The following is a 20,928-nucleotide window of genomic DNA, read 5'->3' on the forward strand; positions in this document are numbered from 1 at the left end:
AACAGAAAAGAAAATGTGCACTTCTTGCATTTGTGCATGTGCATCACATTTACGCATGACATTATGCCTACTACCATGAGTAGTGAGAAATTAGAAAGAAAGAGGAAGAATTGAGAACTTAGAAAGAAAGAAAGAACAGAGAGATAAGAATAGAGAAAAAACAGATAAGAGTAATGTAAGGAAAGAGATTAGAATGTGAGCAACGGAGAGAAAAGGTTAGTATAGTGGATTTACTTACTGAGCAATTAGTTCTCACTCCGTTATTTTCTTTGTTTTTGCAGGAAATAGCTGAGAAGCAGTCAAATGAATGTCGAGAGGCGGAGGGAAATGGCACCACTGTATATTATTTTTGAGCTTATGTACATGAGACTTTTATTAGTGGAAGGAATTTTATATATAAAGTAAAGAAATTTTTGGCCCATTATCTTTTACTCATATGTTTATGTGTTTTTAATGTATTATATTTGCCAAGTATACTAGCTAGAAAGAGTCATTACATCACCTTCCTCCATTATCACTTCCCCACTTCCTCCAGCAACCTTTTTAACCTCCTCCATTTTTGCTTCACCACTTTCGTGGACTTCCTCAATTTTTCCCTTCATTTTCCTCTTCTTTCCATACATTACTATGGTGTAAGGAGATTTGACAAACTTACCCTTTCGACTCTCTCTTTTTAGCCCATGTTGCACTTCAACCGCTTTCAATACTCTACCAACTTCCTCCTCTATCTTACAAACTTTCTCTGCTACCTTGTCAACTTTCTCCTCCACCCTTTCCATCCGCTCTTCCATCTTCTCAAACCTCTCATAAACGGTTGTTGTAAAACTCTCAAACAGACCGTTTATGAGGTCAACCACCTCATTCTCCCGACCCCAATGCCTCGGCAAAGCAGTACTTGTTGTACCAGTTTGCCAATTGGGTGGAGGCGTACGAACCTCTTCCTCCTCCATCCCGCCAATTGGAGCTTCATCATCCTCGGTGTCAACAACATTCTCAAGCAGTGGCTCTGCAACTGCACTCACATGCATGACCCCTTCTAGGTCCTGCATTAGGTGGTCTATCCCTTCATTTGGTTCATCCTCCAATACTTGGAAAGATGTAACATACTCCTCTCCCGCTTCGCCCCCAGTAACGGTAGGAAGGGACAGACGACTCCCTGAAATAAGAAACAAAATCCATCAAATTTAAACCACATTTTAAAGCAAGTGCATATTCAAAAGCTTAATTCTTTAATCTTACTCGAGCCGCTTGAATTTTCATGTCTATTTTGTCGTAATCCCAATAGGTACACTTCTCGACGTGCCACTGCAACATCCTAGACTTTGGACTTGCCACCGCAACATCCTAGGAAATTGCGCTCGCTCATCCAAAGTCTTCATCCTCTCCGCCCCCATTAGCCAGGACAGAGATGGCCTCATACAATTAAGCCTATCTTTTTAAAAAACAGTCCATATCATAATTAAAACACATATAATACAAAAAATATAGCAAAAAGCTATTAATATTTACCTGCATTGCCCATGGGAAGCCAACCAAATTGTACGTGCTTGGTCTATTCTTCTCAATCGATTGGGACTGCTTTAACGCCATGTCTTTTCTTTGCAGGGAGTCCATGGTTAGCTGAAATGATACCCGTCCCCATAGATAAGCATTAAAGAAGTCCATGTTGCTTGCAAACTTCACCCAATCCATATTAACGGCTTTTGTTGAGTCAGAAGCCATTAGGATCGAAAACACAAACCATACCGGACACATTTTGAACCTTTCTGAAGAGGTATACCTACATTCTTCTAACCTCTCCTCTAAATCGCGTCCCATAATAGACGCTTCCCCCTCACCCCCCCCAAAAAAAAAAAAAAAAAAAAAACTTTCTACCCAAGTTTTCGGCTGCCTTACTGTTCTTTATTTTCTCTTGCTCTGCTGCATCTGGGAATTTCCCACATCTTAAGCCTATCATCAAGGCATATTCCATCATCCGAAAATGTAGTGGCTTTCCATCCACCACGAACCACATTTTTTTTTTTTTAACATAGTGCAACAACATATAATGCACTCCCTGCCCTCAGATTGCCTTTTTCCAATTTTCTCTGATGTTCATAAAATGACCGAAACAACTGATGTTCATAAAATGACCGAAACAACTCTCTTTGAATCGGTCTAAACCCTTCTTCTATTCCTGTAAAATATTCATTATTCTCGTAAAAACTTACCAACTCGACCTAACTGTCACCCTTACAGGGCAGTACGGTACCTTATCGCTTACAACCTCAAACCCATAGTCTTTATAGTTTACGCTTTGGAAAATTTGCACAATCGGTATAAACTAAATATCAGAAAAAAAAAAAAAAAAACCCAATAGGCTGCCAACATACTTTGTAAACAAATAAGAAGTATCATATAATGAACTTTTCAACTAATCTTTTCAAGTGTATGAGAAAAAAAAAAAAAAAGGAGCATCATACAATGTAAATGAACATAAAAAACGATACTGCACAACTCATAAGATTACTAATCTTGCCATCATAACAATTAACAACTCAAAACACATCTAAAACATCACTAAACTAAAACTCAACCGAAGCATCAATTGAAAAACAAGCATTTAACACTTCTAACACAACAAACAAACTTAATCTTCCATTTAATAATATTACCTCCACCACCATCATCAACAACATCCATTCATTCATTGTTACAGACTAATAATCTAAACAATCACTCAATTAAAACCTCACCAACGTATGAATTAAAAAACTTTCATTTCACACTTCAAGCACAACCAACAAACATTAGTATCACACATAATACCAGCACCACCGTTACACATTCATTCACAACATACAAATTCATAAAATCACTAATTTAAGGATCACCACAATTAAGACCATTATCCCCACAACTAAAAAAAAAACACATCCAAATAATCACCAAAGCTAAAATCCCACCAACATATGAATTAAAAACCCTGAAATTTAACACTTCTAACACAACAATTATAGTTAGCCTTGCAAATGCAAGCCTTACAAAGACTGTTGTGGTAGGTTCCATGAGGTTGGAGGGTTGAGGATGGTAGGAGGTGGCCGAATAGAGGGGTTGGAGGGTTGCCTTGCATATTGCAGGGCTGGCCACGCACAACGCATGACCTCCTGCCATCCCCAACCCACCAACCTCCCACAAACAACCTCACTATGGCCTCCCTTGCCTTCCCCTATCCTTTGGAACCCAAACAAAGCCACTCCACTAATGCCCGCCAACTGTTCGACAAAACGCCACAACCACCATAACAATAAAACCAACTACATCTCCCCCACATTCGCACAAATCAATCAATTTTCTCATCCAATTAAAAAAAACAAGTAAAAAACGTACCATTTCTTCACCGGCACCCTCCTCTTCAGAACTGTTTTCTGATTCTTCTCTCTGTTCTGAAGCCGCCGTCGTCTCCTCTGCCTGCGGACCACCTTCACTCATCGGATGATCCACCGGAGTGTCGTCTTCGATAACCTTTGAACTGCTGGGGCCGCCGGAGTCTACGATTCGGATTGGGGTTGGGTTTTCCTCCTTTTTGTGAATGTCAGCCATGGTTTTGTGTAAGGAAGTTTTAGGATTGAAAATTTTTCGGAATTTTGGCATTGTGGTCATCAGAAATCACAGAGAAACGAAAGTTTTCGTCGGTCGTTTTTGGCAAATCTCGCTCGATTAAGCGATTTTGAAGGGTGGGGGCTCATTTTCAAATTTCAAAATTTAAACAACTTTTGTTAATTAGGATTTTACCCACATATGTTTAAATCTTTTCAGTTTAACTTATTTTACATGTTGAGTAAACGACATAGTCCTACCCAAGGTTTGATGAAATCCCAAGCTGGTACCCCAGGTGGCCAGGTTACATTTATTCCAGATTCCCACCCTTAAAGTGATGGAAAAGCGTTTGATATAACGATAAAGGGGTAAATTGGTCATTTTACATGGGCGGCGCACGTTAGCAGACCACCGCCTCTAACAGTCCTCCGGCGCACGTTAGCAGATGGCGTCCCCGATGTTTTTCGCTCTTTTTTCCGGCGATTCTTCCATCACCCTTGTCACCACCATTTGAACCCCCATCCTACCCTCTACAAAACCATACCCTTCACAACCCCTCATCACTCGCCAATCGTCGGCCACGGCAGTCGGGGCAGGCGACTGGTTTCTGCCGGCTTTCGACTGTTTTGAACGACGATAACCCCAACCACCACCACCATTTGACTTCTTGCATCCTCCCCTACAAAACCCCTAACCTTTCCAGCCATGACAGCTCACCGTTTGTCGTCCACCACTTCACCAAAAGACAATCGATGAACACGAACTCTCGACCGGTGAATGACGATGAAATGGTTGCTGGGGACATAAGGGTTTTATAGATTTGGAGACAGTGGTGGTGTCCAAATGGATTTTCACCGCCAGAATCGATCGGAATCCGACGAAGAACATCAAAACCCTAAGCCTAACGGTGCCAGCGATTGGAGGGGCCAATGAGTCAGAAGCCAGAGGGGAATATGTCGTTTACCCTTTACATGTTTAATGAACCAAAATATGCCCCGATAGCTTTTCTAAATTAAGAAAAATTCAAAAAGAATTTCGGGGTCATTTTCTTAAGTGCAAACTAGGGATGTCCGGGAGTTAAATTTTCTCAATATTAATTCGATTTGTGCTTTTGACTAAATATTTCCTCTTCATCTCTGTGTCGATCGATTCCCAAATCGTATTGCCATAACCATAATCAGCTTCTCCTTGCTTGGTCGCCTCCGTTTTGTAAATTCACCAGTGCGAGACTCTTACTTGGCACGTGCGATTGAAGCGGTGACTTAATCTTTCTTTCTCTCTATTTATCTTTCCTCTATATTTTACTTTTCCCAACTAAATCGTCGATCATCGTCGTTATTGCGTTGCGACCGTACGGCCTTCGATCGGTTCTGCTCTTGATTGTAATATCCCCAATTCAGGTTTGTTTCTATTTCTTAATCGACTTGACCTAAGAAGCTAGGGTTTAACTTAATCGATTTTTAGTTACCTGCAATTAGCGTAGGATCCACTTCCCAATTTTCTAACCCTAATCAAATTAACATCAATTGCTTGCTCAATTGATGCAATTTGTATCGTATCTTTCAAATTGAGGTTCATTAATCATTTTTTCACTTGTACGTGTAGGTATTTGGGCATCTTAGATTTTGTGAATACTGAGGGAGAATGAGTGAATGGTGGGGTGATCCTGTATTGGTATAGTTGTGGTTGAGTTATTCGGTATTATTATTGTTGAATAGAAGAAGCAGAAGAAGAATATGAATGTACAGGCACATATTCCGGCGGGGCAAGTTCCTAATCAAGGGGGACTGCCGCAGCAAAATGGGAACACATTGCCACCTAATCAAATGCAAAATTTAGTTGGTGGTGGTGGTAGTGTAGGTGTTGCTGGAGTTTCTCAGCAGCATAATATGCTGAATGTGGATTCTGAGCTACTCAGAGCTCGGGGTTTTATGCGTGACAGGATGTAAGTCAAGTTTTTTGTATCCATTATTGTTATGCTTTTAGCTTCATGAACTGGATGGGTGATTGGGTTACTATATATTTTGTTTATTTTCTCATTTTATTTTATTTTAATTTTTTGATAAAAAATATAGAACAACATTTGTTAGTAGTGAGNTTTTTTTTTTTAAAACCATTTTATTCTTATATTCTTTTAATATATAATTATAAACTAAAACAAATAACAAGTAAACGTGTAAAATACTTTGATCATCTCATCAATTAGAGATGTTTAGTAGCAAATCAAAGTATACGTGTTAGCAAAATTGATGTTTATATTGTTCCCTACCCTACATGTTAACAATTTTTTTTTTTTTGTGTAATGGAAGAATTCTAGAGATCAAATCCCCTCTTGGAAGGGAATCCATTTGATTCAAAATTGTGTGGGGTGGGGTGGGGTGTGTGATAAGAAAAAAGAAAAAAAAAATTAGTGTTTATATGGATGTGAAGTTAGATTTATCTAGGGCTATATACGAGCCGAGCCGAACACTATGGTGTTCGAAGCTTGGCTCGTGAAAATTTAACGAGCTCGAGCTCGAGCGGGAATTTGGCGAGCTCTGAAAACCAGGCTTGAAGCTCGAGTTCGTTAAATACTTTGAGCTCGAATTCAGCTCGCGAACCGCTCGTTTAGGAGTCCTCAATCCAAAGCAATCCATCAACAATCCTTCAAAATAGCCCCAATACGAAGTCAACCCACTAATCATCACCAACCATCATCAGATCCAAAGCCAAATAGCCACAAATATATGACTCAAAATTCCATCGACTGTGAGAGATAGAAGAAAAGAGAAGAGGAGAGAAAAGAAAAGCAAAGGAAAGCAAAGAGGGAGAAGAAAAGAGATGGAAGAGCGAAGGAGAAGTAAGAAGAAGGAAAATGGAGGAGAAAAAAGATGAAGAAAAAGGAAGGAGAAAGTGGCGATGCTGGAGAAAGAAGATAGGGTTTAACAGCACCACATTTGCTAAACAATGATGCATATGGTGACACATCAGTAATATTAAGTGACGTGGTACCTTTGTTTGTTTGTGTTTTTTTTGTTTTGTTGTTTGTTTTGTTTTTTATTTTTTTATTTTGTGTGTTTGATGACTAGGGTATTCGGTTGGTTTGTAACATTTTAACTAATCTCTAGAGATTTTGAAATTATCAATTAGGTATGAGCTCAATGGTCACCTCTATTGAGAAGACTTGCGCAGAAGACATGTAAATTTAGATTTCTTTTTGTTTTTTTCACTATCACACCACCTAGTGGTGATTTGACGTAATACCCTTGTGGTATCATAATCTTGCTAATTCTCTGATCCATCAAAATTTTATTGGAAGGAGAAAATAATACTACTCTGATAAAGTTTTTAATTTCAAGTGGTGTCACCTCATTAATGCATTATATTATTTAGGAATGACGGAGGACTGTCATATAATTGTCACATTATTGTATCATCTCTATGGTAGTCTAAAAGTATTGTCCAATTGATATACAAGTTTTGGAAAAAGTGGCATTACTAAAATTTTTGTGACAGTTAATGAACAGAATTTTATTTCACTCTTTCCAGCTTTTCAATTCTATTGCAACGCCAGACGCAACCAATTGATGAAGCAACAAGAGCGAGGTTTAGGGATATTTCAAAACGCTTAGAGGAGGGTCTATTTAAAGCTGCTCTGACAAAGGTTTTTTTTCTTTTTCTCTTTCCTTTTTATTTGAGAAAATAATTATCTCAGCTATTAATTTATAAATTTCTTTAAGTTTTGTTCTGAGAATAAAGGAATGTTTGTTATCCATTATATTGAAATTCTGTCAAATCGAAGCATTGAGGTATATCATTTCTAGGATTGTTATCAAGAGCTTATTATTTCTGTATGAAACAATTAAGTTTATATCTTGTTATACATCTGCAATTCATATTTAAGAATTATTTCTTTATGTGACAATTAAATCTTATGTCTTGTTATACATCTGCAACCCCTATGTAGGAGGATTATATGAATTTGGAGACATTAGAGTTTCGTTTGAGTAGTCTGATTAAAGGAAGATCTGGCAATAACCATAATCAGCGGCATCAACAGCTTGTAAATTCTTCCTCTTCCATTGGTACAATGATACCAACACCTGGGATGTCACACAACGTGAATTCATCAATGATGGTTACATCCTCTGTAGATAGCTCAGTGATTGTTGCCAGTGGAAGTAATACCATAGCACCCACAACTGTCAACACAGGAAGCCTGTTGTCAGCTGGTGGCTTACATAGTGGTTCCTTCAATAGATCTGATGGTATATTTGATTCTTATAATTTATTCAATAGTACTGATTACTTTTCCTTTTATGCCAGCATTACATAATTTACTTCTGCAGGCACTCTGTCTAATGGATATCAACAATCACCTGCCAATTTTTCCATTGGTTCTGGTGGAAACATGTCATCAATGGGAGCCCAGAGGATTACAAGTCAAATGATTCCTACTCCTGGATTTAACAGTAATAATAACAACAACAGTAGTAGTAGTAGCAGTAATCCGTCATATATGAATTTGGAATCTTCTAATAATGGTGTTGGGTTTTCAACTGTTGAATCTACAATGGTATCACAGCCACAACAGCAAAAGCAGCATGTTGGTGGTCAAAACAGCCGCATATTGCACAACCTTGGCAGCCATATGGGTAGTGGTATAAGTTCTGGCCTTCAGCATAAATCTTATGGGTTCTCTAATGGGGCTCTAAATGGTGGGTTAGGGATGATTGGGAACAATTTACCACTTGTGAATGAACCTGGCACTTCTGAGGGCTATTTAACGACCACCCCTTACGCTAATTCACCCAAACCTTTACAGCAGCACTTTGATCATCAGCGACCACTAATGCAGGGTAACCTATCTCTCTCTTCGTCTGCCTGTTTCCCTTTCTGTTTTGTTGAATCATGTTCATTGCTTCATGGTTAACTTTAGATGCTGAGGTTACTCTTTGCATAAGACGGCATTTTACAACCAACAATTTATTCATCAGGTGACGGGTATGGCATGAGCAATGCTGATAACTTTGGGACTGGGAACTTCTATGGTGTAACATCAGTTGGAGCAATTACAAATAATCATAATTTTAATTCAGTGAGCTTGCAGTCGCCCATGTCCAAAACCAGCTCTCCATTGATAGGTAATCAGTCGAATTTACATGGGGCACCACAGGGTGCGCACATAAAGCCTCCATCGATTGATCAATCAGAGAAGTTGAGTTTCTCTTCCCCCTTGTCCTCAAGAGACAATCTTCTACAGTCCCATCAACAGCAACAGTTTCAGCAACAACCGCATCAATTTCAACACCAGCAACAATTTGTTCAACCTCAGCGCCACCAGAAGCAGCATAGGATTGTTTAATTCCTTCTCCCTCTTTAAATATTTTATAGTTTGAATTACAGTAAAAAAAAGTATTTTGATCTCTTTTTTTGCATCATTCTGTTTAACATAGTTTTTATATAAATTTTTCATTACCTTTATTTCATTATGATTTTTGATATAAAAATAATCACATTCTTATAAATTAAATATTCATACCAAAAGATTGATTAATAAAAAGCGCAAAATTGGATTGGGAACTGGGAGGATAAGAGTTAAAAAAAAAAAAAAAAAATAAAAAAATAAGGGAGAAAGCTATATATGATATAGATGTCCTAATTTGGGGAGACGGGTCTTTTTTGTAATTTCAAGTATTGTATTATCTTTAGTTCGTTTTTAATATAGAGAAATTATAAATAAATAAATAAATAAAAGTGGAGAATATAATAAACAAACCAGTAACATAGAATAAATAATTAAAACAGAATTAAAAAATTATTATATATATTTTATTTTTGCGAGAAAATAATTAATCCTTGAATCCCTATATTAATTCGTTGTGCTTTTGACTAAATATTTCCTCTTCATCTCTGTTCGATCGTTCCCAAATCGTATTGCCATAACCATAATCAGCTTCTCCTTGCTTGGTCGCCTCCGTTTTGTAAATTCACCAGTGCGAGATTCTTACTTGGCACGTGCGATTGAAGCGGTGACTTCTTTCTTTCTTTCTATTTATCTTTCTCTATATTTTACTTTTCCCAACTAATCGTCGATCATCGTCGTTATCGTGCGACCTACGGCTTCGATCGGTTCTGCTCTTGTTGTAATATCCCCAATTCAGGTTTGTTTCTTTTTCTTAATCGACTTGACCTAAGAAGCTAGGGTTTAACTTAATCGTTTTAATTACCGCAATTAGCGTAGGATCCACTTCCCAATTTTCTAACCCTAATCAATTAACATCAATTGCTTGCTCAATTGAGCAATTTGTATCGTATCTTTCAAATTGAGGTTCATTATCATTTTTTTACTTGTACGTGTAGGTATTGGGCATCTTAGATTTTGTGAATACTGAGAGAGAATGAGTGAATGGTGGGGTCTCTGTTATTGTGAATAGTTGTGGTTGAGTTATTCGGTAGTATTATTGTTGAATAGAAGCAGAAGAAGAAAATGAATGTACAGGCACATATTCGGCGCGGGCAAGTCCTAATCAAGGGACTGCCGCAGCAAAATGGGACCACATTGCCACCTAATCAATGCAAAATTTAGTTGGTGGGTGGTTGTAGGTGTTGCTGGGGTTCTCAGCAGCAATATGCTGAATGTGGACTGAGCTACTCAGAGCTCGGGGTTTTAGCGTGACAGGATGTAGTCAAGTTTTTCATATCCATTATTGTTATGCTTTTAGCTTCATGAACTGGATGGGTGATTGGGTTACAATATTTTGTTTATATTTTATTTTAATTTTTGATAAAAATATAGAACAACATTGTTAGTAGTGAGAAAAATTAAGGTGGTGAACCAGCAGTACACTCGAAAAAAAGGAAGTGAAACAAAAACATAAAAAAAGCAAAATAACATAAACCAAATTCTATGACTGCTGCATTATTTCTTTCTTATGGTATGTATGTTATTTCTTTCTCTATCTCCTCCCTTGTTTCCTCCTTATTTGAATAAGGTATTGTTGGTGAAGTTGGTACTCTAAGGTTGTTTACGAATTTCTCATATGACGTTATTGCTTTTACCACCAATGAAGAAAAAAATTTTCATTAGAATGAATTTAGAAGCAATATTCTTTAACCATAATTTAACAAGCTATTGTAAATTGAAGAGCGAAACCTTCATTTTTTTGAAGTTAGAAAATATCATTGTTCCCATGCTGGACATTTGTGTTTCAGTAGTAACATATTTATGATTTTTTTGGTAGCAATGATATCTAATGTGTAAATGGATCTTCAATAATTGCTTGAATCTATGAAACAAGTTTACTTCCCCCACTAATTCTAATCTGATGACTTTGAAACTGCAGTGGTTTGTCGTGATATGTAATCTTTAGCTTCTTAGGACTCACAGGTTTATGCATGTATTTCATATTTTTATGTGTGAAGCACCTAGTTTATGTGTGTATCTTTGGTTTTTAGAATCATCCATTGGACTAGGATGAATGTTGTAAGTAACAAATAAGGTTAAATATCTTATATGATATCATAATTATTGGGTTCTTTGAGTAAGCAGGATCTTTGTTTCCTTATCTTTTACAATTACTTTCTAATGGACTTGGGAATTGGGATATTTACTTAGAACCCATCATTATTATGGTGTTCACTATTTTAAAAGATACTTTATTAAGTAATTACTAGTCGTCAACTATTTGGTGCTATTATGTAGAACTCATATTTTAACATGTTTTAATCATTTTTATTTTCTATATTTGAATTATATAACTATACAAGAGGAAGATGAATATTTTATTTCTTGTGAATCAATGCTGTGGAACATTTTGGTTCTGCTTTATTTTGATTATGAAAACCAAGAAACTAATTGTTTTGGACAAAGAAATTTAAATCATAATTCTAAAAACTATCCAATATTACCCAATAAAAATCTAATATTTGATTTACTAGAAAAATGCAATAAAAAAAAAATATTTGTTTCTATAAGCGATTTACAATATTTGAAAGCACTTTTTTCAGCTGCTTTTACCTCCTTCGCTCAAATTGTTCATAGAAAGGAAATAAATGTCAAATCAAGATTCTTCTTCTCAACAAAGGAATCAACCATGTTGAGGAAGGAAATCCATAATTCATTCGCAGTGCCCGCCACACCCACATTTAGAGATCTCTAATTTTTTTTGCTTATCCTAATATTATTAGAAGTATTAAATTATGTCATGCATATTTTGTAAATATTTAGTGTTAATATTGTGTTGTTATAAAAACTACAAAGTTCTTTAGCTATAAAAACCAATAATCCCAATAAAAAAATAATATTATTAGAAGTATTAAATTATGTCATGCATATTTTGTAAATATTTAGTGTTAATATTGTGTTGTTATAAAAACTACAAAGTTCTTTAGCTATAAAAACCAATAATCCCAATAAAAAAAAAAAAAAAAAAAAAAAAGACGACAACGATTTTAACCTGAAAATGTAAAGATGGCAACGATGAAAACAACAACGATAAAGAACGACGAATGCAAAGATGTTTTGAGGAAAAGCTGAAGAGGAAAGAGAACTAGAGAGTCGAAGGAAAAACAAGCGGACAATGTTTGCTTGGAGTGGTGGTGACAAGATGCGAGAGGCGGCCGCGAGTGTGGAGGTTTAGGGTTGGGTCATGGGTGTGTATAAGGAGGGTATTTATGTAATTATAGAAATATGTAAGGGTAATTTTGTCAATTAATGGGGTTTGAACGAGCCTTATAGAAATATGTAAGGGTAATTTTGTTAATTAGTGAGCTTTAAGCGGGGCGAGGGCGGGGAGACAACTATCCCCATCCTCGGAGACAGGGAATCAATCCGTCCTCGTTCTCGTCCTCGCCTATTGTGGGGAATCCTCACCCTGCACGAAGCAGGACAGGGCGAGTCCCCAAAATTTCGAGGACTCTTGCCATCTCTAAATCTCAGGCACCATTGTGTACATCGCTGATCAGTGATCCTAATGGTGCCAACAATGTAATCTTACTCACCAAAAAATATTTTCCATTGACTCCAACGACTAGTTTGTGTATTTAATAATTTTATTAATTTAATTTTAAAATTTGTTTATACAAAAATTATAATTTATATTTAATAAAATTAGAATTTATGTTTAATCTTGGGATATATTAGCAATCGACTTTTCTGAAAAGCTGATTTAAAATTTTAAAAGCTAGAAATATGTGAAAATAGATTATTGAGGGAGTAAATTGTTCGTAATCACTTTTAAAATGTGTTTACCAAACACAAACACAATTTTTTTATTTAAGAAATAAGCGATTATTAGATGCTACAACAACTCTAAAGTCCAAATTTATCCTAAGATATATTCCTTTAAGAATTTATCAGTAATATGAATAAATTATAGCACCTCACAGCATTGTATTCAGGACTTCTCCAATATACAAGATTTTGCTCCAAAGACAAATCCAACATTGGGAAAGCTATCTTGTGAATATGTAGAAAACTTAATGGTCTGAGCCAGCAGGTGAAACACTCAAATTTTAATGGAAGATTCTACTTCCCTGCAGTAAATATAATCAAATCAAGAAAAAAAAAAAATTACCATAGAAGAAAGAAATTTTTTGGTGTAAGCACATCTTGGTTGGAAATAATATCAATTAAATCACCTGTATTGCTCAGAGTTTTTTGTATACATCTGCAAAGTCTATCCTATTTTTTCTCAACAGCAGGAGTAGTAACGTCAAACATCCAAGTTGCTGGATGTAGCCACATGGAATTGGAGACAACTCCATGAACCCCCTAAACAAGGAAAAGAGTGTCCGGACAAAGTTCGCACACAAAACCAGAGTCAGGATCCTGATTTTAGGAATCAAACCTCAATATCCACAAAAGATAGCTTGGTTAAATATTTTGTTATCAGTGACTTGAGCAAATGAGGAAATAAATTGAAGTTGTCACCAAAAACATAGGCAAATGATATCACCTGCAAAAAATCTATGCAGTCTTTGAGTTTATCCCAAGCTTCCCTCCGTATATAACCTGCCCCTCATTGTTTCATAAGCAGCAGCTGTGATGAGAACACAAGCTTTTCACTGAAATAAAAATAAAAATAAGAGAGTGCATACAAGATATAAGCTGACCAATCTCATCAAATGCTTCACTGGTTGATGTATGGTGCAAACTACGGTTCGTCCGATACAACAGTATTACGAACAGTTCGCATCACAATGGCTGCAGCTCTTGCATCAAGTCCAGTGTGGGTTCATCCATAAAAAAATAGAAGATTTGCAACAAGTTCCACTGCTATTGTTAAGCGTTTTCTTTGTTCGGTTGTTAAACCAGAACATCTGGCAAACCAATCAAAGCATGCCTTAAGAATCAAGCTTACTAATTCATTACTTCTTCAACAAACACCTGCAGTAGGTTGTAGTGAAATCAGTGTAAAAACAAGTATCTGAAGATATGTAAAACATACCAATTGTTATGCAGCTCACATTTCTTTTATCTTTGCTAACTTCCTTTGGCAAACGAAGACAAGAAGAGACCATAGGGACTCCTCAACTGTCACCTGAGGAGAATGTATCATTTGTTCAACATACCCTGAAATTCTAGCAAATGTTCGTTGCTCTTTTGGATAACCTGATATTCTAATATCCCCTTCTATGTAACCACCAGTTTTTCTACCAGCCAGCAATCATTAACGTGGTCTTTCCTGCTCCACTTCCAACTAATGCGGTTAGAACACCTGGTGAGAATACTCCACTCACATTTGATAAGAGTTGGAGCTTCTTTGTTGGTTCACCTTCCAAACTCATTGCCTGAGAAACTCCGCAAGGAAAAGAAAAAATATATAAAGTAATTAGATTGGACACACAAGTCAAGGAAATATAAACGGCTATGAAAACACACCTTGGGCATATCCACAGAGTAATTGACATTATGGAAACTCATCATTAATGGTTGAAATGGCAGAATCATTCCTTTTTTCTTAAAACTCTCCTCGCAGATTGTGTATTTAATTCCAACTTCTTACTGGCCACTGATAATCAGATGAGAATTAAATGATTAAAAACCTTTTTGTTAGGATTGACTAATAAAGAAGCTACCACTGCATAACAAATAAACATCGATTAAAGAGATGAAAGATGACTAACAACCTCTGTCAGAATTTCTTCTGTGGCATCTAGTGGAATTATTGTTGGGGCTTTTCGAAGAGCTATGATGACAAAAACAATAAGTCATTTCCTTCAGTAATTATTCCAAAAAATCACATTTCATTGTAGAAAATAGAGGGGTAAATAATCCTCCTCCTTTACTTACGATGAAGGTAGGCCAGAGCCATTGTCAGACTGTTGTTGAAAAGAAATGCATAAAGTAGCAAAGCCTCAATTCCAACCCAGTACCAATGATCATCATCAGGTAGACTATGCAAATGGAGAACATTGTAGCCTACTGAGTTGTCTTCATAGCAGATTTCAACAAAATTTTACTGTTGATCTTTCGCTCATGTAAGCAACAAAAGCTGACATAAAGCCTGTTTATTAGCTCACCTCCTTCACCTGTGGCAGAAAATTCGTTAACAGAAAATGCACGCGCCCATAGGATAGTGGTGACACCCAAAAGGCCCAGGACACCATGGCTCAATCTTTTCTGAATTAAGAAACACCAAATGACTAATTGATCATGACCTGAATTTGCAGTATCAAATAAAAATAAGGAAGCATGCCCTTTGGAATGACAAATCCACTCAACAAGAATATGCATAACACAGCAGATGCCCCAAAAGTATTAACAATGACCATATTCGGGCACTAGCAGCCATCATGCGGTAAAGACTCAATGCCATTTGATGTGTGGAAAAATCAACAACATGTAACGGAAAAATCTGATCCAATGAAAGGAAAACTTAGAAACAAAAAAAAAAAAAAAAAAATGTGAAGAGTAAGAACTTCATCGATTCAGGCAACACCTTCCAGCGCAGGCCAAAACCAACTGTATAATACACAACACAACTCCATACAAACAGTCTCGATGATGGAAAAAGGCACTCCGAGAATCCAATTGGCAAAGACCAAGCCCATCAGGATGAAAGAAATTATCCCGTTGCTTGTAAAGACTGGGAGTCGAGATATCGTCATAGGTAGCTCAAAAAATCCATTGAACATCATTTGCACCATCCTAAAAAACAGGCAAGAGAGATAGAGGCTGCCATTTTCCTCATCTGTGGGATGTAGTCTTGTTCTTAAGAACATGGTGCATGTGATGAATCCAGAAATGAAACCTTTAACATATGATGAGAGATAAAATAGGAAAACAATGAGAGAAGAAACTTCAAACGTATGGAATAGGCTTAAAAGCTAATAATCAATTGAAGTTATTTTTTCCTTGGAAAGAAAAAAAAAAAAAAAAGAAGAGAAAGAGTAAATAGTTAATGAAATGTATTGTTCAACAGTTTACACTGGAAGATAATGAAGCAGAGAAAATGAACAGCTAAAACATACCTGGCATGCCCTAAAAATATAAAGAAACAACGCCTGCTAATGAGCAGCACTTCTCTTGCAAAGCATAGTCTAAAGAGCTCCCATTTTGATACAGCATATTTGTTTTGGACAAAGCCGCAGGATGATTCCTAGATTTATCATATGGAACAGCAAGCGTGGTCTGTAGAGACCTTCCATAGTTGGAAATTTTAAAAGCAATTTGCCATTTCTGAAGCAGGAAGGAATTGGTATTGTCTTGAGGGATCTGCCCGTACTGAGCTTGATCTTTTTAGATCACCTGTTAAGCGAACAAAAGAAGAAAGCAAAAGAAAGGAGGAAGGAGTTAGGAAAGCAGCATAAAGAAATATTAATGTCATAAGAATCTGTAACAGAGTACCTCTTGAAGGAAATCTGCAACCGCTTTACGTGCCGGCAATCGAAATCCTAATGACTCAAAAAACTCTGAAACCTCTGCCTGGCGCCTTGATATACCATATCCCTCTGATAATAGCAGCAGGTCATCAACAAACTAAATGTCCCAGGTGCCGGCTGAAGAATTCCTTACACATTTCACAATCTTGTGTGTAGTAAGCTGTCAAGTCCATTGGATATTTCATCCATAAATGGGGTTTTTCTTGGTCCAACAAACATTTCTCTTGCATTATACAAACGGATTACTAATTACAGAATAGTATCCCAGAACTGAAATCAATCTCTCGGATTCGGACGTGTTGGAGTTGTCGACTACTTCAGACTTAATGGGTAACGAGACGCACTCGAGGGTCGCGGGGGCAGCGCCCCCGAGCCCGTAGGCGGTTTTGGGCTTTTCCATGTATAACGCTGTAGGATTCTTTTAAGTTATTAATCCTTTTTGGGTTGGGCTTAGGAATAGAATTCTTGTAAAACTAGTGTTAATCTCTTAAACCTAGTATATAAACATACTTTTCTCTTGTTATGGGTGAGAGAGCAATTCATTCATTGTAAACGAGAGAGGTGAGACATATTGAATAATATTGACTCAGCTGGACGGCCACATTGGATGAACCAGGGTAAATCGCGCGTATTATTCTCTTGTTACTGTTTGTTTTGTTTTACTATTATATTTGTTCCTGTTGTTGTCTCTATTTCGTTCAGGACGAATGTTCCTTTCCTTCTCAAACGGATCAGATCCTTCAAATATCCTGCAAGTAAAAGCGAAAAGAGAAACGGAAAACATACTCGGTGAGGCAAATTGAAATTTATTCGAGTTGTAAAATTTAAGATCACTTCAAGAAGCATCAACAATTCTCTATGAATAGCTCAACAGGATTTTCTAAATGCAAAGTTAAATAATCTATTTCAAATAATTGAACAATATAGAAGTAACTGGGAGAGTAGACAGTAAGGTAGAGAGATCATATCCTACTCCATATTTCTTAATTATAGATTAATTTGTGTACAAGGAATGTTCTAAAAGAGAAGCTACGAACAGGTAAAGTGAGCATGATGAAGAATATATAGGATTTTGAAGAACTTAACCTGCAAAGGCTTCACTAGAACCTTGACATCTGGCAGCAAAATCAGGGTTTCTCGTACAGTCAGCAATGTGATGATACATTGGCTGATGTATGCGGAAGTCTTTGAACATGAAATTCATGGAGTTTGTGGCCATTGTAGGAGAATCACCACTTATCTGTCAAAAAAAACCAATTCATCCTTCATTTCAAAATTTTCAGATTTTTTTGTAAGCTTCACAGATGAAAATATTGTTTCTCCTGCGAACACAAGTGATCTTCAACTCAAAACTGCGATCTGAGAGTGATCAATTATTCTAATTCCCATTTTTCATATTATCCTACTGGCCATAATCGGTGTTAGCTACTACAAAATTAACATATATTCAGTGGTTTGTGAAATTACTGTACAGAGAATTGCACCTAGACCAAGTAACTAATTACCTACCTCCACGTTGCTGCTAAGTTTCCCCGCCAGAGCTAAAAGCAAGGTGGATTTCCCAGAACCAGGTGGCCCCAAGAGCAGGGTCATCCACACAACTCCAAAAATTATTCAAGTACCATGAACTCTGAGCACCAAAAACACTGCACATATACGTCATGATGAATAAATTATTTTTTATACGACTTCATAAATCATGAAAGAGCTCAGCCGTAGTACCTTCCCGGCTTCACAACACCACTGATGTCGTTCAAGATGTTCAAAGAGATCTCTGAGGTCTAAATATTCTCAAACTACTTAGTAGTCTCGCATTCAACCCAAAACAAATCACAAAAAGTTAATAAATTAAGGTGTCTAATTCATATGATGGACAATACTGTGGATTCTCTAAGTTTGGCATCATGTCATTAATCCTTTCAAAAGACGGCTTATGTCTACGAGAGAAGTTGAACCAGACAAATACTTTAGCGGAAATCACTTTTATTGTACAGGAAGTAAAAACTAAGCGAATTTGTTCCTCGACAAATCACGAGTAACATTAATCAATGTGGTAAAGCTCTTGACCCCGTTTGACATCAGCCACAACTTTCAAGTTACCTCCACGCTCCACCTTTGGCACCTCCAATCCAACCCTTCAAGTATCCGCATAAACCACAATAAAATAACATATTTTATCATAGTAAATCTGGAATATTAATGTTGTTAATATATTTTGTTATCCGGCTTATCGTGAGTGAGTGCTGCTAGTATCTTCTTACTAGAATACCTATCGAGACGTTCTCTGATAGCAGAAAGAAGTTTATAGTTATCTGATCATTAGTGGCCATGGCGTTTTGAACAAACGAGCTGGCGAAACCTTCGACCAAATTCCACACATCATTCGTCTCAGCTCCAGCAACTCCATCGGCCAAGTTTCCTTGATTTGGCGATGGCAATCTCGGTAAAGTCCCAGCATTAGCTCTTCGTCCTCCTCCAACGACTCTCTATCGTCCTGCATTTCAGTTTCAACGTACTGGTTCTCGCTTGAGGCTGCCAGGTAGCCTCCCTACGGACCCTACCTCTTAGTCCACATACGTCTGTGACATTCAAGGCAGACACTGTGGTTATATTTAGAAGACAGTACACTTAAGAAAACTAAACACTAAAACCAACACCATCCACTTTACCAATTCTGTCTGTGTAGCAGAATGTTGGAACTAAACCTCAAAGTTATATAAGTTCTTATAGTTAACATAGAGCCCACCCAAATTTAGAAAAATAAATTCTATATCAAAGTATAAATAAAACTCCATTGTAACAATATATATTCTAATACCATGTCAAGAAAATTAACTTTCTGTATTCCAAAATAATGTTTGAATTGAAGGAGAAAAACTTGTTTTAAATATTCGAGTTAGTTAGCCCCGGCAATGTTGAAGTGAGAGTGTAATGACTGTAAAGTCCTTTTAATAATAAAGGATTCTAGTCTCGGGGTGAGCATGGGTAAAGGATAGAACCGGAATCGGAACTGGCCCATTAGGGTTGTGTTTCGGTTCTGGAAAATTGGAATCGGGAATTCCCAGGTCTAGTTCTCACAATACTGGAACCGGGAACCCAAACCAGAAACCGAGGTCTAGGTACTCGGGTTGGAAACTAAGACTAAATTATAACTTTTTAAAATTTTGGGGGTGCATGTCAACTATTGGGGGGTTTATTTGTCATTTTTTAAAAATTAGGGTATTTAAATTTACTGGGTACCCAAAACCGGAAACTATGTTTCGGTTTCTAGAAACTAGAACCGATCGGTTTCGGTTCCTTCAAAAAATACAGGGGTATTCAGAGCCAACCACCCCTAGTTTCTACTCCATCAACATAACAAGCTTGGTGATCAAAACGCCAATATCAATATGATATAATTGATAAATCCATTACGTGACTAGACAGCATTCCACCGTTATGATCACCCAGTTAAATTTTGGAAATCAGAGGGATTTGAACTGAGACCGTACGCCTTAACCATCAATCTTAGTGCTCATCTTACCACTTGAGCTACCCAAGGGTGGCAACATTTTAAAGTTTACTTCTTATAAAAGAAAAAATGGAAAGCTTAATACAATTGTTATGATTGACCAACATTTTAGGAGAATTATAAACCATAATTGAGTTTCAGATTACGAATTTTATATAAGTAGTACTATTGAAAACCATAATTTTTGTAAAATATAAAATTTTGAATGGACGAATGGAACTCACTGTTATATTTGATTAGGCAATTGAAATACTTGAGAGATTGAGATGGCATATGAACATTATTATTGTGGTATGGAATTTGAGGTTGGAATATTATATAGAAATAAGAGTTGGAAATATTAAACTTAAAAATGACATTTTTAAGTTTATATCCTTTTGTAGTACACAAATTTTAAAAATAGGTTTTCAAGTAAAATAACTTGTTTGTGAGAGGTATTACTTGCAGGTTTTGCTACAAGAAAACCGGAAAATAGGTTCCATATAGAGTAAAATGCAGAAGATACCACAGCTGCCAAGTTTTGGTTAGGAGTGAGACCAACTGCCATCATGCCGTAAAAGGTAAAGTAGGCGAAGGTGAGAAACATGAAGACAAGGTAGAGGAACAATTTTCCTGCAACACAAAAGAAATGTTTGTTAAATAAATTGCAGTTTCATAACATTGTTTCAGTAGCACAACATAAACAATCAATGTAATAATCAACCCAAGTTTTTACTCTTGGAAAAGTCTGTTAAACTATAGGAAGAAAGTAGGAAAAATATTGAAAACAACAGCCTCTTCACAGAGACGCAGCCATGAAAATAAACAAAATGAGGCACATAAACCTGGAATTTGGAATCTTACTGGCAGTTCTATCAAAATTAACCATGTAATATGTGATGACGCCATATACAATTGTTTGCACAGCTATGTATGGTATCTCCACAACACCCTATTGACAAGACAATTGAGATTTCATCATTCACTTTTCT

General features: G+C 36.7%; 1 protein-coding gene across 1 annotated transcript in view; it reads left to right on the plus strand.

The window, feature by feature from the left end:
- The first annotated feature begins 4,625 nt into the window (after window positions 1-4,625).
- The window catches only part of LOC116112733 (histone acetyltransferase HAC1-like), a 32,596-nt gene continuing 16,293 nt past the window's right edge, over window positions 4,626-20,928 (plus strand). Inside the window, exons 1-6 of the mRNA XM_031398845.1 lie at window positions 4,626-4,979; window positions 5,185-5,524; window positions 7,108-7,222; window positions 7,526-7,826; window positions 7,908-8,417; window positions 8,556-8,899. Of these exons, the coding sequence (XP_031254705.1) occupies window positions 5,316-5,524; window positions 7,108-7,222; window positions 7,526-7,826; window positions 7,908-8,417; window positions 8,556-8,899 (1,479 nt within the window). The 5' untranslated portion in view covers window positions 4,626-4,979; window positions 5,185-5,315. The remainder of the gene's footprint in view (window positions 4,980-5,184; window positions 5,525-7,107; window positions 7,223-7,525; window positions 7,827-7,907; window positions 8,418-8,555; window positions 8,900-20,928) is intronic.

Source organism: Pistacia vera, unplaced genomic scaffold (genome assembly GCF_008641045.1).
Source record: "Pistacia vera cultivar Batoury unplaced genomic scaffold, PisVer_v2 Contig666, whole genome shotgun sequence".
Lineage (NCBI taxonomy): Eukaryota > Viridiplantae > Streptophyta > Magnoliopsida > Sapindales > Anacardiaceae > Pistacia > Pistacia vera.